At 52.7% G+C, this 17,266-nt stretch overlaps 1 protein-coding gene across 2 annotated transcripts in view; it reads left to right on the forward strand.

Moving 5' to 3' along the window:
• Positions 1–722: 722 nt before the first annotated feature.
• Positions 723–17,266, forward strand: part of LOC137658644 (probable methyltransferase-like protein 25) — a 425,819-nt gene continuing 409,275 nt past the window's right edge. The window contains exon 1 of one of the 2 annotated variants that reach the window (XM_068393588.1): positions 723–1,328. In XM_068393588.1, the coding sequence (XP_068249689.1) occupies positions 1,319–1,328 (10 nt within the window). In that variant the 5' untranslated portion in view covers positions 723–1,318. The remainder of the gene's footprint in view (positions 1,329–17,266) is intronic. The other variant, XM_068393586.1, reaches the window with a different exon arrangement.

Genomic DNA, 17,266 nt, shown 5'->3' on the forward strand with positions numbered 1-17,266 from the left:
CATTTTATCATATGCATTCCAAGGCATTCAGGAATTCAGGCCACATATTACTCGTTTATTGTAAAATCCATGTTATTATTATTATTATTATTATTATTATTATTATTATTATTATTATTATTATTATTATTTATTAAGCTACAATCCTAGTTGGAAAAGCAAGATGATATAAGCCCAGGGGCTCCAACAGGGAAAATAGCCCAGTGAGGCAAGGAAACGAGGAAAAATATATTTCAAGAACAGTAACAATGCACTTATAAAACAAGTCTTGAGCATCCTCTTGAAAACCTTACTTTAATATCTTCAGTCTTTCGGATGTCTTTGGGGGAGCTTAATGCATAGTCTTGGGGTTCCCTGTGTGATAGGACCTGGAAAACCGCTCTAAAATAAAGTCACTTTTGTTATTACTAGGACTGACTGCTGTGTTCCTAGCTATGATAACCTACCCAAAGTGCAACTTCTGAGTCCAAAACATAAAAAGTCACCCACCAAGATGAAGGGTTGCCTCTATGCAAAATTTGATTACCCTGGCTGCCTGCCTGTTAAAGCTATAATACAGTTTATTAATTTAAAATATGTGCAATTACTCATCAAACTATCAGAACCGGATATCCAAAAATAGAGTTATCAGAACCGGACGACCAAAAATGTCTAAGAAAATTGCTCTACATCCCGCAGCCCACAAATTTTGTCGATACGAGAACAATTCAGATGGTTTTAAGTTACTGGAGCCAAGATGTACCTCTAACTTTAGTTTCTAGAGTTTTTAAATGTGCGGCCCCATGACTGTGTAACAAGGTCCCTCTAGAGTCGACATTCGAAGAAATGAAGATATTAAGGCTCTTCAAGAAGTTAAAGATTTGTTTTGCTTTGATGATGTAAATTTGACAATTAACGCGGTATACACCGTGCGATACTATAAATACCTGAAATGTGTACGACAAACAAATCGTGTAGTCCTTGTAAGGAAAATGTTTTCCATGTGTGACGGGCCAAGAAAAAACAAACTTAAAAGTGAATTAGGTACTGTATATGGTTCACTTATATGATGTTCCACTACCTCCTTTAACCAATCGTTCATCATCTGAATGACATTAGGAAAAAAACGCTAGTTTTTTATTCATATTTTATCTACTGGACACACGTCTGTCTACGATTAATTTCTAATATTGATTAGGATAGTTGCAACTTTCCGAAAAATCCCTTTAATGATTTAGGACTAAAATTCCTATGGCTTTTTCATTTCTATAAAGAAACTTAAAGCTCCCTTTCGTGAACTGGCAGACGAATTGTAAACATTGAAGTTGAAAATTGTCGAATGTTGACGGGTAAGTTATAATGGTTATTAGCTAAAACTGTAATTTTATATAATATTTGAACGTTTGGCAAATAAAGAAGAATCCTTGGTAATGGTGTGATTATGTAATTTGTTGAAATAGATTAACCTTAAGCAATAGGTATTATTGTAGTGTATTACAGGGCAATGTAACCTAGGAAAAAACTACTTTTCCTTATAGAAAAAATTACGCTCTCTCCGAAAATGACACTCGTTCCCGTCGCAAATGCAGTTTCAGATATATATATATATATATATATATATATATATATATATATATATATATATATATATATATATATATGTATATATATATATATATATATATATATATATATATATACAGTATATATATATATATATATATATATATATATATATATATATATATATATATATATATGTGTGTGTGTGTGTGTGTGTGTATCTATATCCTACAATTATTGGGGACACCAGTGGGAAACCGGTTTTAATTTTGGGGAGATGGGGAAATGTCATGAACGTGGGGTTTACAGCAATAATAATGGTCAGAAATGCAAAATATGGACTAGATAACCAGTTGGAAAAAAATATGGTTCAAGTAAGTGGCTGACAACAGGCCAAAACATGATTATTTAACACTTGAGATTTGTTAAAGGTTACAGAATCTAACAAATCCACCTAACCTAACCTAATAGTTCCCAGGTCACCACTCCTAACTGCGGACCCCCCATCCCAAGTCACAACCCCTAGGCAGGGGCAAGCCCCCAGACCCCCCTTTCCAGGTCACACACTTTCCCAGGTCACACACCTTCCCAGGTCACAACTGCTAACCGTACCCCACTTCCCAGGTCACAAACTAAAATTAAATCACAAATAAATCCTTACACGATAAAGTAAATCACAAATAAATTATTTTACACTTGAGATTTGTTAAAGGTTACAGAATCTAACAAATCCACCTAACCTAACCTAATAGTTCCCAGGTCACCACTCCTAACTGCGGACCCCCCATCCCAAGTCACAACCCCTAGGCAGGGGCTAGCCCCTAGACCCCCCTTTCCAGGTCACACACTTTCCCAGGTCACACACCTTCCCAGGTCACAACTGCTAACCGTACCCCACTTCCCAGGTCACAAACTAAAATTAAATCACAAATAAATCCTTACACGATAAGGTAAATCACAAATAAATTCTTACATTATGGTAAAGTAAATCACAAATAAATCCTTACATTATAATAAAGTAAATCACAAATATTTCCTTACCTTATTATTGACACCTACGTCTTTTTTTTTTTCTTGTCTTGTAATCTTTACAGAAGCTTTGCCGTAGAAAATGTGTTGGTCTTCCTTAAAAATTAAGTCAGAATTGGTTCTTTGATGCATTATTTCTCGGTTATTTTTTAATTTCACTTGAGTAACAATAGCTTTACACTGAACGGAGAGCATTTCCATCTTAATCAATTGTCGACATAAATGAAATAACACTAAATTTTGAAATAGATTGATATACTTCACTCAAGTTCCCTCATGGAGACGTCTTTATGTGATAGTGGTGAAGTTGAAACTGAAGGGAAAGGTGGAAAAAATGGCTGTTGTAGAACAACATCCGAGAATTTATGAAGAAATACTTGTAAGCTGTTAATTGTGTTAAGAATCCACCAGACAGATAAATGATTGTAAATGCACAGAAAACAAGCATGCGCAAAAAGTCCCCTTCAGTCTCTCAGATTACAATAGACTTCGAGTGAAAAACATACTTCACATGTTAATCGACCAATGTGTGAGCTACTATGCCCCAGCCCCTTTTAAACATATAGAGAAATATACCAAACTAGCCAGCACTCGTCTATTTCTGATAGCGAATTCCAGTTTCGCTAGTAATTAAAGTTTGTTCCGTAACTGAAATACAAACCACGCTACTTAATATGGGTTATTACTTCGGCGTAGCTGAAATGACGAGCCATTAGAATTTTAATGAGGGTTTACTACCCCACCGCTAGTTAGCAGGGGGTAGGGAGGGGTAGCTTGCTACCCCCCCCCCCCCCACACACACACCTGTGAATACTTCACTTTGCTTTTGGCTCGGGTGATGAACAGACGTGTCTGCTCTCACCCTCACTTGACTACCATTAATCTGTTTTTGCTTTCTCTTTTTCTACAGAGTGTGTGAAGTTGGCCTCTTTTAATAATAATGAGTACGTGTCCTGGATTACCTGACTGCCCGTGTGCGACTTTTATGTCGGTGGTCGACACAGATCCTTACACCTTGTGTCCTCATTGTAGGGGCCAATGGTGTGATGGTGGTAATATATGCGGTGAGTGTAGGGAATGGTCTACCTCCCAGTGGGAGAGGTTTGCCCGGCGCCGGAAGAAGACGTCCAAAAGGGATTTGTTCCGTAACCGAAATACAAACCACGCTATTTACATTGGGTTTACCTTTCGGCGTAGCTGAAATTGATGAGCCGATAGATTTTAACGAGGGTTAACTACCCCCGCGCTAGTTAGCGGGGGTAGGGGAAGGGGTAGCTTGCTACCCCTCCCCCCCCCACACACACACACCGGTGATTTGCTTCACTTTTGGCTCGGACGATGTGCAGACGTGTCTGTCTATCGTCCTCGTTTTTGACAGCCTTAATCTTTTCTTTGCTTTTCCTCAGCTTTGTGTGTTTGAAGTTGGCCTCGCCCTTTGGTGTTCATCATGCGCAAGTGCCCTGGGATTGCCGGCCGCCCTTGCGGTACCTTCATGTCTGCGGTGGATACCGATCCTCTCACCCTTTGCCCGCAGTGTCGTGGCCGACGGTGCGATATTGAAAATACTTGTAGTGAGTGTAGGGAGTGGTCTGCCTCCCAGTGGGAGAGGATTGCCCGCCGGCGTAAGAAGTCCAAGAGAGACCGTTCTCCTTCAAGGGTTGCCTTGATGGAGGAAGGCTCTCGGGACTCTTCTTCCGCCGCCCAAACCTCCTCCGAAGCTCCCCTTCGTCCAGCTCCTAGTGAGAGGCCGCCGAGTGGGAGCGCAGGCCCTAGTTCTGTTTCCCGACCTCGGGGTGCGGGAGAGGGCGTCGCCTCCCATAGCGGGGCGGTTCCCCCTCCTCCTCCGGGGGAGGATTTTGATAATGTTAATTCTATGTATAATGATGATCTTTTTCAGCTTTGGGGTTCCTTGGGGCTTAAGGGCCTGCCCTCCAAGGAAGCCCTGTTTGACCTTATTCAGTTAGGGGCCGCTGTCAAGCAGTCGCCGGTGATAGCAGAGGTAGATCCTCTGTCTATCGTCGACGTCGTGGTGGCAGAGGCTTCCGACGAGTCTGGTCAAACCTCTGCGGCTCTTGATGTGGATGACGTTGCTGAAGGCTCTCCTCCCCCTTCTGTACATCCTTCGGAGGGGGAAGGGGGTCCTACGGGCTCTCCTACGGCTAAGTCTCCCCCTCGGGGGAGCACTCTGACTGAGACTCCTCTTCGGAGGACTGACGATCCTGACGACCTCCCTCGTGGTCGCTTTTGCCGTAAGGCTCATCGTCCGCTTCGCTGCAAAGGGCCTCCTGTCTCCCTATAAGGGTGTCAAGAGGCGCCTTTTCGAGTCTTCTCCTCCTCCGTCCTCCGATGGGGACTCTCTTCACCAGAAGCAGTCTGTAGCAGCCGCGTCCTTAGACCTCTCCGGGGATCGTTCACGTTCTCCCACGCCTTCCAGACCTTCTACTTCCTGTGCAGACGGCCAGCAGTCTGATCTCATCAGCCGACGGGCAGCGGTCCCTTCGGGGCAAAGGGATGTCGCCCACGGTGTGGGCGCTTCCCTTGCGCGTTAGGGTTCCCCTGCGCGCCCTTCTGCGTGTTCACACGTAGTTGCACACCAACGCTCTCCTGCTCGTCAGCGCTCTCCTGGTCGTCAGCGCTCTCCTGATCGCCAGCGCTCTCCTGCTCGCCAGCGCTCTTCTGATGATCAACGCCCTACTGCTCGCCAGCGCTCTCCTAAGGACAACAAACAACCTCCTGTTCCTGCTGCCCGCCCAGCGCGCCAACGGTCTCCTGAGCGCAATAGATCTCCTGCTCGTCAACGCGCACCTGCGCTTCCAGTTCCTGACACGCGCCCTGTGCGCCCACGCGCCCTGTGCGCCCACGCGCCCTAGAACTCTGGTTCAGGACATGGTCAAGGACTCAACTTCTCCTCGCCCTCGCGATCCTGCTCGTCAGCTTTCTCCTGCGTAGCAACGCGCGCGGTCTCCTGCGCGTACATCTAGAGTTCCTGCACGCCCACGCGCCTCCTCTTCCTGAGCCCACTCGCGAGTGTTTGCCTTTGCGCGTCGCGCCGACAGCTCCTGCGCAGCCTTCTACGCACCGTCTCCCTGCTCGCCAGCGTTCTCCAGCGCGACAGCGATCTCCGACTCGTCAACGTTCTCCTGCTCGTCAGCGATCTCCTACGCGTCAACGATCACCAGCGCGTCAGCGTTCCCCTGAGCGCCGGCAATCTCCAGATCCTCCTCGTGATCCATCGCCTGCGCGCAAGCGCTCTCCTACGCTTCAGCGCCCAGCAGATCCGGAGAAACATAGGTCCCCTGCGATCAGCTCGCCCACGCGCGGTCGCTTGCCAACGCTCCACCACGCGCCAACGCGCCATCGCTCGCCAACGCGCCACCACGCGCCAACGCGCCATCGCTCGCCTGCGTGCCAGCGTTCGCCAACACGCCATCGATCGCTGACTCGCCATCGCTCGCCCACGCGTCACAGGTCTCCAGGACACTATCGGTCCCCTGTCCCTCAGCGGTCTCCTGTGCACTCTTGTTCGCCCACGCGCCAGCGCGTTCACTCGCCAACGCGCTCAGTCGCCAGCTCGCTCAGCCGCTCGCCCACGCGCTCACTCGCCTACGCGCCCGTGCGCGACTCTTTCCTATCACCCTCGCGCGAGCGTCAGCACGACCCCCGTTCGCGTCGGGTTCCGCAGCTCGCGGCAGCAGCAGGGACGCGTGTCGCCAGGTCGCAGTCGGGATCGCCTCCACTTAAGCGCAGGTCTCTTTTGCAGGACAAGGAAGGACCTTCGGAGAGGTCAAGGCAACTTTCTTCCCCTTCTTTTTTGCAGGCAGGTCCAGTGGTATACACTCCGAAGGATCGCCCGATCCCCTTCCCTCCAGCGAGAAATTCGGACTCTGTGTCCGTGTCTCGGCAGTCCTGGTTTGGTCCTCTGATGCGGGCGTTAGTGAAGGCTATGAAGCCGGCACTCGCCGATCTAGGACACAAGCCAGCGACGGCCTCGCCCCCGCTGAAGAGAAGGAGAGGAGTGGACTTCGTGGTGACTTCTCCCAGGGAAAAGTTGGTTCCTAAGAGGTCCGTCAGGAAGGCCCCGTCCCCTTCGCAGTCGTTTTCTCCTTCTCCCGTAGACGAGGCTTTTCCGTCCTCGGGAGAGTCCAGTGAGGCGGCGGTCTCCCCCTCGGCACCAAGGGGGGAGTCACCTCCTCGTGGAGGAGAATCGTCTCGCGCGGAAGGTGCCTACCAGACCACTTTGCTGGAGTCTTGTATCCCGCCCAGGAGGGAACCCAAGGACTCCAAGATGTTGCCGGAGTCTTCTGCACGTATTCGTCAGGAACCAGCTAGACCCTGGGAGAACGTCCACGTGTCTCCCCAGGAAGAGCTTCCGGGGACCGGAGACTTAGCTGCCAGTCCGCAGGGAGGAGAGCAGCAAGAGTCTGAGCATGCCTTCTGGCAGGTCTTGGGCCTGATGAGACAGCTCAATGGGTTCATGGACCCTGTGATCGCCCCCCGTGAAGGCAAGGACACGGTCCTGGATCAGGTTTATGGAACTCGGAAGCCCCCAAAGGCCAGTGCGGCTCTGCCCTGGTCCCAGGGGCTGAAGAGTGCCAGAGCCAGGGCCAACGCTCAGCTCGCAGTACTCGCTTCCTCCAGTCGTTCCTCTGCCGGGAACAAACTCCTCCCACCTCCTCGTCTCCAGCAGAGGAGGTATTTTGAGATCATGGGGGAGTCTAGCTTCGCTCTTCCCCTCCACCATTCGGTAGAAGTGCTTACTAGGGGAGTTCCTCTTGAGAAGATCTCCGCCCGGCAGGTGACGTTCTCGGCGTCGGAGATCCTAAGCCATGAGAAGGTCGCGAAGTGCGCCATGCAGGCCACTTCGTAGCTGGATATCTGGCTAGGTTCTCTGGGCATCCTATTGCGCTCTGAGGATCTGTCTAAGGAGAGCAATAGGAAGGCCCTGGAGACCTTCCTCCTCTCGGGCACTCGCTCCATCGAGTTCCTGGCACATCAGGTTACCAACCTGTGGGCCAACTCGGTGCTCAAGCGTCGTGATGCGGTGACCGAGAAGATCCATCCGAAGGTCCCCGCCGTGGATGTCAACAGGCTCAGACACGCCTCCCTCCTCGGGGGGAATTTGTTTGAGCCCCAGGACATGGAACGTACAGCTGAGAGGTGGAGGAAGTCTAGCCAGGACTCCCTTCTTCAAAGGGCCCTTGCATCTCGGCCTTACAAGCCTCCAGCTCCGCAGCAACATCAGCAGCAGCCTCGCAAGACACCGAAGCAGGCGCCCGCAGCTAAGAAAGTGGTGTCTAAGCCCCAGCCCTTTCCTGCCAAGGACAAGAGGGGCGGCAAGTCCTCCAGGGGAGGCAAGACTCCTAGAGGGAGCGGCCGCGGCCGCAAACGCTAGGAGTGGCAGTCCCCCCGTGTGTCCACCTGTGGGGGGATGCCTTCAAAGTTGCGTGCACAGGTGGCAGCAACATGGGGCCGATGCTTGGACGGTCTCCGTGATCGGCCAAGGGTATCGCGTCCCATTCACGACATCTCAACCTCCCCTGACAGCGAATCCAGTGTCGTTGAGCTCCTATGCCATGGGATCGGTAAAGGGGCTAGCCCTTCGGGCGGAAGTCGAGACCATGCTCAAGAAGGATGCTCTCCAGGAGGTCGTTGACGGCTCCCCAGGCTTCTTCAGTCGACTCTTTCTTGTAAAGAAGGCGTCTGGAGGCTGGAGACCCGTCATCGACCTCTCAGCTCTGAACAAGTTTGTCAAGCAAACTTCGTTCAGCATGGAGACAGCGGACACGGTCAGACTTGCGGTGAGACCACAAGACTTCATGTGCACACTGGATCTGAAGGACGCGTACTTCCAGATCCCAATCCATCCTTCTTCCAGGAAGTACTTGCGATTCAGCCTAGACAGAAAGACCTACCAGTTCAAGGTGCTGTGCTTCGGTCTCTCCACAGCACCTCAGGTTTTCACCAGAGTGTTTACCCTGATTTCGTCTTGGGCGCACAGGAACGGCATCCGTCTCCTCCGTTATCTGGACGACTGGCTGATCCTAGCAGACTCGGAGTCGACCCTTCTTCGACACCGAGACAGGCTTCTGGGACTTTGCCAGGATCTGGGGATCGTGGTATATCTCGAGAAGTCCTCTCTGCAGCCGTCCCAACGACTGGTTTATCTAGGCATGTTGTTAGACACCAATCTCCACAAAGCCTTTCCATCAGACGACAGGATAGCAAGGCTGAGGAGGGTGGCGGAACCCTTCCTCAGGCGAGAAGAGCTTCTTGCCCAATCGTGGTTGCGTCTCTTAGGTCACATGTCCTCCCTGGCCCGTCTGGTTCCAAACGGCCGTCTCAGGATGAGATTCCTGCAGTGGCGGCTCAAGTCCCGGTAGAATCAAGGATCCGATTCCCCGGACTTCCTGGTCCCGATAGGACCTTCGGAACAGGTGGACCTGCGGTGGTGGCTGGTCGACGAGAACCAGCGAAAGGGAGTGGATCTTCTCGTCCTCCCCCCGGAATTGATGCTGTTTTCGGACGCGTTAAAAGAAGGGTGGGGGGCGCATATTCTGAACCAGAGGACCTCAGGCCTTTGGTCAGAATCAGAAAAGTACCTGCACATCAACCTGCTAGAAATGAAGGCCGTTTTCCTGGCTCTTCAACAGTTCCAACGGCCCCTGGCGGGTCACTCCGTGGTGGTGATGAGCGACAACACCACGGTAGTGGCTTATATCAACAAGCAAGGAGGTACTTTTTTGCAGCAGCTATCCCATCTTGCAGTAGAGATTCTGAGGTGGACCGAAGTCCACTCGATAACACTATCAACTCGCTTCATTCCTGGCAAGAGGAATGTGCTCGCCGACAGTCTGAGCAGGGCTTCGCAGATAGTGAGTACCGAGCGGTCTTTGGATCCTCAGATAGCCAACAAAGTCCTGACTTTGTGGGGTTCCCCGACCGTGGATCTGTTCGCGACAGCTTTGAATTTCAAACTGCCCGTGTACTGCTCCCCAGTCCCGGACCCCAAGGTACTCTGGCAAGATGCTTTCCAACAAAGGTGGGACAACATCGACGTGTACGCCTTCCCACCGTTCTGTCTGATGAGAAGGGTGCTCAACAGGACCAGACTATCGGTCAACTTGTTGATGACTCTGATAGCTCCGCTGTGGCATCACGCGGAATGTTTCCCGGACCTTCTGCAGCTCCTGACGGAGCTCCCGAGAGAACTTTCCCCACGACACGAGCTACTCAGACAACCACATTGCAACATCTTCCACAGAGCCGTAACCTCGCTTCGGCTTCACGCCTGGAGACTGTCCAGCGTCTCCTCACGGAGAGAGGCTTTTCGCAACAGGTTGCGGAGAGAATGTCTCGGCACCTGCGAAAGTCCTCTGAGGGAGTCTACCAGGCGAAGTGGAGAGTCTTCTGTGGTTGGTGTCGTGGGAGGGGTATCTCTCCACTCGATGCCACTATTCCAGCAATAGCGGAGTTTCTCGTTTATTTGAGGGAGGAAATGCGCCTTTCGGTCTCAGCGGTGAAAGGCTATCACTCAGCCTTAAGCTTGGCTTTTAGGCTGAAAGGAGTGGACATTTCTTCCTCACTGGAACTCTCTCTACTCATACGTAGCTATGAGCTTACCTGCCCTCAGTCGGAAGTGAGACCTCCTCTTTGGAACGTGGTTCTGGTCCTCAGGGCTCTTAAGAGACCTCCCTTCGAACCATTACGCCAGGCCTCTGATCGCCACCTGTCTTGGAAGACGGCTTTCCTGCTCGCTTTGGCCTCTGCCAAACGAGTTAGTGAACTTCATGGTCTCTCGTACGACGTCGCCCATTCAAGGGAATGGGGGGAGGTAACGTTCAGGTTCGTCCCTGAGTTTGTTGCCAAGACTCAGAACCCTGGAGTGCCGGACCCACTGTTCGACTCTTTCAGGGTCACGAGTCTCCGTTCTGTAACAAGCGACCCAGACCAGCTGCTGTTATGTCCAGTGAGGAGTCTGAGGTGTTACTTGAAGAGAACAGCTGCAGTTCGTCCTCAGGTGCAAGCATTGTTTGTTAGCACAGGCAGGACGAAGAGAAGGGTCACCAAGAACACCATCTCGGCTTGGATTCGAAGGGTTATCCATCTCGCCTTGAATCCCGACCCTCCTCCGTCACGTCGCCCTAGGCACACGACGTCAAGGGCATCGCTACGTCCCTGGCCTTCAAGAGAAACTTCTCTGTGACGTAGGTACTTCAAGCTGGGGTCTGGAAGCATCAGACGACCTTTACAGCCCACTACCTGCAGGACGTGACCCACAGGAGCCTCGATACTTTTTCTATCGGCCCTGTGGTGGCTGCACAACAGCTGGTCTAGCCTCAGGCTCCTTTATGGACAAGTAGCAGTAGGTTGAGGGCGTTGTTACCCGGTTTTAGTCTGCTTGAATGAAAGAGTATGTCTGACCCTTACTTCTTTATTCATCCTCCCCTCTCTTGGGGAAGCAGCAACCTGGTCTCCGCATAGCTGACCTCAACCTCTGCAGGTAAACCATGCTTCCTTGTGCTCCTAGTATTAAGCTTAATACTGTCGCGTCCCCCATACCCTGATGAGGTGGTATTGGGAACGTCCTATCCTGGATTCCTATCTAAAGGTCTCAAGGTCAACTTCATAGGACAAGTCACGCTCTTTCCTCCACACACAACTTATGGAGGCCACACTTTCCTTGCGAAGCGAGGAACTTGTGAGGTGCAGGGACTCCTTTTCTCGAGTGCTACTCACTTGGAGTTGGAGTCCCCGGGTAAGGCCAAAGTCAGTAAGGCTGGGGACTTTCCACCATTCCTAAGGGGTAAGTCACCCAATGTAAATAGCGTGGTTTGTATTTCGGTTACGGAACAAATGACAAATTCGGAGATAATTTGTATTTTTCCTAGCCATACAAACCTTAGCTATTTACACATATTTGCCCGCCAGCCCTGTCCCCCAAGTCAAGTCCTACCTCTAGGTGAAGTGAAGCAAATCACCGGTGTGTGGGGGGGGAGGGGTAGCAAGCTACCCCTTCCCCTACCCCCGCTAACTAGCGCGGGGGTAGTTAAACCTCGTTAAAATCTATTGGCTCGTCAATTTCAGCTACGCCGAAAGGTAAACCCAATGTAAATAGCCAAGGTTTGTATGGTTAGGAAAAATACAAATTATCTCCGAATTTGTCATATTTCTCCTTGAAAGGTTTCTTTGAAGAGAGAAAATTCCAAGGCCTCTTCTTCCGTAGCCCAAACCTCCTCCGAAGCTTCCGCTTGATCGGTCTCTTCCGAGAGGCCGTCGAGTGGTAGCGTAGGCCGTAGTTCTGTTGACCGATCCCGGGGTGCGGGAGAGGTAGTTGCCTCCCATAGCGAGGCAGCTGTCCCTCCTCTCCCGGAGGAGGATATTGATTTCTCTGTGAATAACAATGATTTGTTACAGCTTTGGGCTTCCTTGGGGCTTCAGGGTTTGCCCTCCAAAGAAGCCCTGTTTGACATGATCAAACTGGGAGCAGCTGTTAAGCAATCGCCGACGATAGCAGACATAGATCCTCTGTCTATCGTCGACGTTGTTGTAACGGAGGCCTCCGGTGTGTCTGATCAAACTCCTGCCCCTGTTGTTGCTGAGGTAGCTGAAGGCTTAGCTTCCCCCTCTGAACATCCTTCGAGGGTGGAACTTAGTCCTACGGTCCCTCCTGTTAGTGATTCTCCCCCTCGGGGGAGTTCACTTACAGAGACTCCTCTTCGGAGGCCTTATGATGGTCAGCTTGCTGATCCCACGGCCCATAGAGGGCGTATAAGGTGGAAGGCTCGTCCTCCCCTTCACCGTAGAGGACTTCCTTCTCCTCACAAGGGAGTTAGGAGGCGCCTCTTCGGCTCGTCATCCCCGCAGTCCTCTGCGGAGGAGACTCGCTGTTCACCGATCCAGCCAGCTACCACCTTAGACCTCTCCGGAGATTGTTCGCAATCTCCTTCGGTGGAAGGTCGTCATTCGGGACCCCCTGACCTGTCACCCTCCAGACCTGCTGACCTGCCATCACCCTTCAAGGCTGCTGATGTGCTATATGCTCCTTCTAACCCTGTCATTGCACAGGCACCGGTCCCTTCGGGGCACAAGGGACTTGAGCGCAAAACTGCGCTTCAGTCCCTTAAGCGCCAAGTACCCCCTGCGCACCATCACGCTGCTGCTGTTCCTGACTTAGCGCCCCAGCGCGCATCTGTTCCTGTTTCTATGCGCCAGGGTTCCCCTGCGCGTCCACGATCTCCTGCGCGCCAGCGCCCACCTGAAGTTCCTGCTATAGCGCGCCAGCGCTCACCTGCGCGCAAGCGCTCATCTGTTCCTGCTACAGCGCTCAAGCGCTCTCCAGTGCCTCAGAGCACTTCTGGAGTTAAGCGCGCAGTAGCAGTTGTTCCTGATACAGCGGACAAGCGCTCACCGGCGCGCCAGCACACCCCTAGGTTCCAGCGCGCAGTCCAGGAGGTACCTAAGTTAGCGCACGGACGCTCACAGGTACCCCTGCACTCTCCATCCAAACTGCGCACTCCTGTGCGCACGAATCCTGTTGCGCGCCCATCGCAGCAGCGCACTCCTGTGCGCCTGCATCCTGATGCGCGCCCAGCGCGTCCACGATCTCCTCAGGGGATAGTTCCTGCACCACACGCGCGCAAATTCACCTTTGCGCTATCACGAGGCTGTGCAATCGTGCCCTCGCCCCGTGCTTCTAGATACGCGCGCTCCATGCCCACGCGCTAGAGACATTTCTCCTGCGCACGCGCGTCCAACAGTCTCTCCCGCACGGTCTCTTCAGCAGGTTCCTGCGCGGCCGCGCACGCGCGATCAAATGATTGCTCACGCGCAAGCGCCCATCCAGCCTTCAACCCCGCCCCACGTTCCAGCTCCTGCGCGTCGCACGCCCTCGACATCACCTATGCGCACCCTCGCACGCACACGCGCGAAATTCCTACCGCGCACGATCCTCCCGCATGCGATCCAGAGCAGGGCTCATCGCGCGACCACCAGCACGATTTGCGCCGCGATCGCCAGCGCGATCCCGCACACGATTTCATGGGGCTTCAGGCGGACAGGTCATCATCTCGTTCCCCTCCTCGCAAGCACAGAACAGCGCGCTCGCCGGAGGAGGGGAGGTTTCCGGATAGGTCTAAGGACTCTTTTTCTTCAGCTTCGTTTCAGGCGAACCCTCGTTTGTCGACTCCTCCTAGGGATCGATCGATCCCCTTCCCTCCAGAGGGAGTGTCTGACAGCGCGACTGTCAGCCAGCAGCCCTGGTTTGGGACCATAGTCAGAGCTCTCATGCAGGCTTTTAAGCCTGTGTTCTCTGAACTGGGTCACAAAACAGTGGCGACTTCTTCTCCCCTGTAGAGGAAGAGAGGAGTCCCCTCCGTGGTGACTTCTCCGAGGGCTAAGCTGTCTCCTCGGAAATCCTTGCGCAAGGCTCCCTCTCCCCCCAGACTTTCTCTCCCTCCCCTGCGGTCTGAGGATCTGTCCAAGGAAAGCACCAGGAAGGCACTGGAGACATTCTTACTCTCAGGCACGCGGACCATCGAGTTTCTGGCCCACCAAGTCTCGAGCTTGTGGGCCAATACGATCCTGAAACGATGGGACACAGTGGCTGAGAGATTTCACCAGAAGGTCCCCAGTTCCGACATTAGCAGGCTCAGACATTCTTCCGTACTCGGTAAGAGTTTGTTTGAGCCTAAGGACGTGGAGCTAGCTGCTGAGAGGTGGAGGAAGTCCAACCAGGATTCCCTCCTCCATAGGGCCCTGCCATCGAGGCCCTACAAACCTCCAGCAACCCAACAGCCCCGTCCAGCTAAGAATGCGAAGAAGACGACAGCAGCAAAGCCAAAGGTGTCTAAGCCCTTTCCTGTCAAGGACAGGAAGGGCAGAAAGTCCTCCAGGGGAGGTAAAAATCCTAGAGGGAGCGGCCGAGCCCGTAAACGCTAGGATTGGCAATCCCCCTGCATGTCCACGCATGTCCACCAGTGGGGAGATGCGTACAAAGCTGCGCGACAAAGTGGCAGCAACTCGGGGCAGATACCTGGACGATTTCCGTGATCGGTCAGGGATATCGCGTCCCGTTCACAACATCTTTACCTCCCCTGACAGTGAAGCCAGTGTCATTGAGCTCCCTTACCATGGGATCGGTAAGGGGGCAAGCTCTCAAGGCAGAAGTCGAGACCATGTTGAAGAAGGACGCTCTCCAAGAGGTGGCAGACGGGTCCCCAGGCTTCTACAGTCGACTCTCTCTTGTAAAGAAGGCGTCTGGAGGCTGGAGACCAGTCATCGACCTCTCTACCCTGAACGGGTTTGTCAAACAGACACCGTTCAGCATGTAGACGGCAGACACGGTCAGACTTGCAGTGAGACCACAAGACTTCATGTGTACACTGGACCTGGAGGACGTGTACTTCCAGATCCCAGTCCACCCGTCTTCAAGGAAGTACTTAAGATTTTGCCTAGACAACAAGATCTACCAGTTCAAGGTGCTCTGCTTCGGTCTCTCCACAGCTCCTCAAGTGTTCACCAGTGTTCACCCTGATATCATCTTGGGCTCACAGGATCGGTATCCGTCTCCTCCGTTACCTGGATGACTGACTGATCCTAGCAGACTCGAAGGCAACCCTTTGCCACCGGGACAAGCTCCTCGAACTTTGCCAGGATCTAGGGATCATGGTAAATCTCGAGAAGTCCTCTCTGCAGCCCTCTCAGAAACTGGTATACCTAGGCATGGTCATAGACACCAATCTCCACAAAGCCTTCCCATCAGACGACAGGATGGCAAGGCTGAGGAAGGTCACAAGGTCATCCCCCCCCCCATAAGCGCAGACCAGCGCGCTCGCAGGAAGGAGGGAAATCACCAGATGGGTCTAGGAACCAACCTTCCTCTTCTTCCCTTTCCTTCCAGGCAGGTCCAGCAGTCGTGTCTACTCCAAAGGATCGCCCGATCCCCTTCCCTTCAGAGGGAGTCTCTGGCAGCGCTGCTGTCAGTAAGCAGCCATAGTTTAGATCCCTCATCAGAGCTGTCGTGCAGGCTGTCAAACCTGCTTTCGCTGAGATGGGTCTCAAAACTATGGCGGCTCCGACCCCACTGAAGAGAAAGAGAGAGGTAGAAACCATGGTAACTTCTCCGAGGGTCAAGCTGGCTCCTCGGACATCCTTGAGGAAGGCTCCCTCTCCCGTGGACGAGCATTTTCCGTCCTCAGGGGAGTCTTACGAGGTGAGGCGTTCTCCCATTGCACCAATGGGAGAAACCCCACCTCGTGCTGGAGAATCGTCCCAGGTTGGAGCAGAGAAGAGCCCTCAGACATCGTTGTTGGAGTCCTGTATTCCTCCCAGGAGGGAACCCAAGGATTCCAAGACAGTCCCCAAGTCATCCTCAAGGATCCGTCCTGAACCTACAAGACCCGCGGAGAATGTCCACGTGTCCCCCCAAGAAGAGCCTTTGGGGACGGGAGACTTCGCTGCCAGTTCTCCAGGAGGGGAGCCACAAGAGTCAGAGCATGCCTTCTGGCAAGTCCTGACCCTGATGAGGCATCTCAACAGGATTCCCGATCCTGAGATTCCTCCTCGCGAGGGCAAGGACACGGTCCTGGACCGAGTCTTTGGCACTCAGAAACCCGCTAAGGCCCGTGCAGCTTTGCCCTGGTCCCAAGGGGTGAAGAGTGCCAGGGATAAGGTCGAGGGCCAGCTCTCTGAGCTCGCCTCCTCCAGCCAAACAAACTCCTCCCGCCTCCTCGCGTTCAACAGAGGAGGTACTTCGAGATCACGGAGGAGGCTTGTTTAGCTCTACCCCTGCACCACTCTGTGGAAGAGCTTACCAAGGGAGTCCCTCTTGAGAGACTCTCTAGCCGGCAAGTGACCCTCTCGGCGACAGAGATCATAAGCCAGGAGAAGGTCGCGAAGTGTGCCATGCAGGCTACTTCGTGGCTTGACATCTGGCTGGGATCTCTTGGCATCCTGTTGCGATCCGAAGATTTGTCTAAGGAGAGCACCAGGAAGGGCCTGGAGACCTTCCTCCTCTTGGGCACCCGCACCATTGAGTTTCTGGCCCACCAAGTCTTGAACTTGTGGGCCAACTCAATCCTGAAACGTCGTAATGCGGTGGCAGAGAGGTTCCACGCAAAGGTCCCAGCCGTCGAGGTCAGCAGGCTCAGACATCTTCCCTTCTAGGGAAGAACCTGTTCGAGCCTAAAGACTTGGAACAGGCAGCCGAGAGGTGGAGGAAGTCCAACCAGGACTCCCTCCTTCATAGGGCTCTTACATCAAAGCCCTATAAACCTCCGGCACCTCAACAACCTCGCCCGTCCAAGACAACGAAACTGGCTGTGGCAGCGAAGGCAACGGTGTCGAAGCCCTTTCCTGTCAAAGATAGGAAAGGCAAAAAGTCCTCCAGGGGAGGAAAGAATCCTAGAGGGAGCGGCCGAGGCTGCAAACGCTAGGATTGGCAGTCCCCCTGCATGTCCACCAGTGGGGGGATGCTTTCAAAGTTGTGCAGACAGGTGGCAGTTACTTGGGGCGGATTCCTGGACAATTTCCGTAATCAGTCAGGGATATCGCGTCCCGTTCATAAAATCTCTACCTCCCCTGACAGCGGATCCAGTGTCGTTGAGCTCCTTTGCCATGGGATTGGCAAGGGGCCAAGCCCTACAGGCAGAAGTCCAGACCATATTAAAGAAGGGCACTCTCCTAGAGGTTGTCGACG

This window comes from Palaemon carinicauda, chromosome 19 (assembly GCF_036898095.1).
Source record: "Palaemon carinicauda isolate YSFRI2023 chromosome 19, ASM3689809v2, whole genome shotgun sequence".
Lineage (NCBI taxonomy): Eukaryota > Metazoa > Arthropoda > Malacostraca > Decapoda > Palaemonidae > Palaemon > Palaemon carinicauda.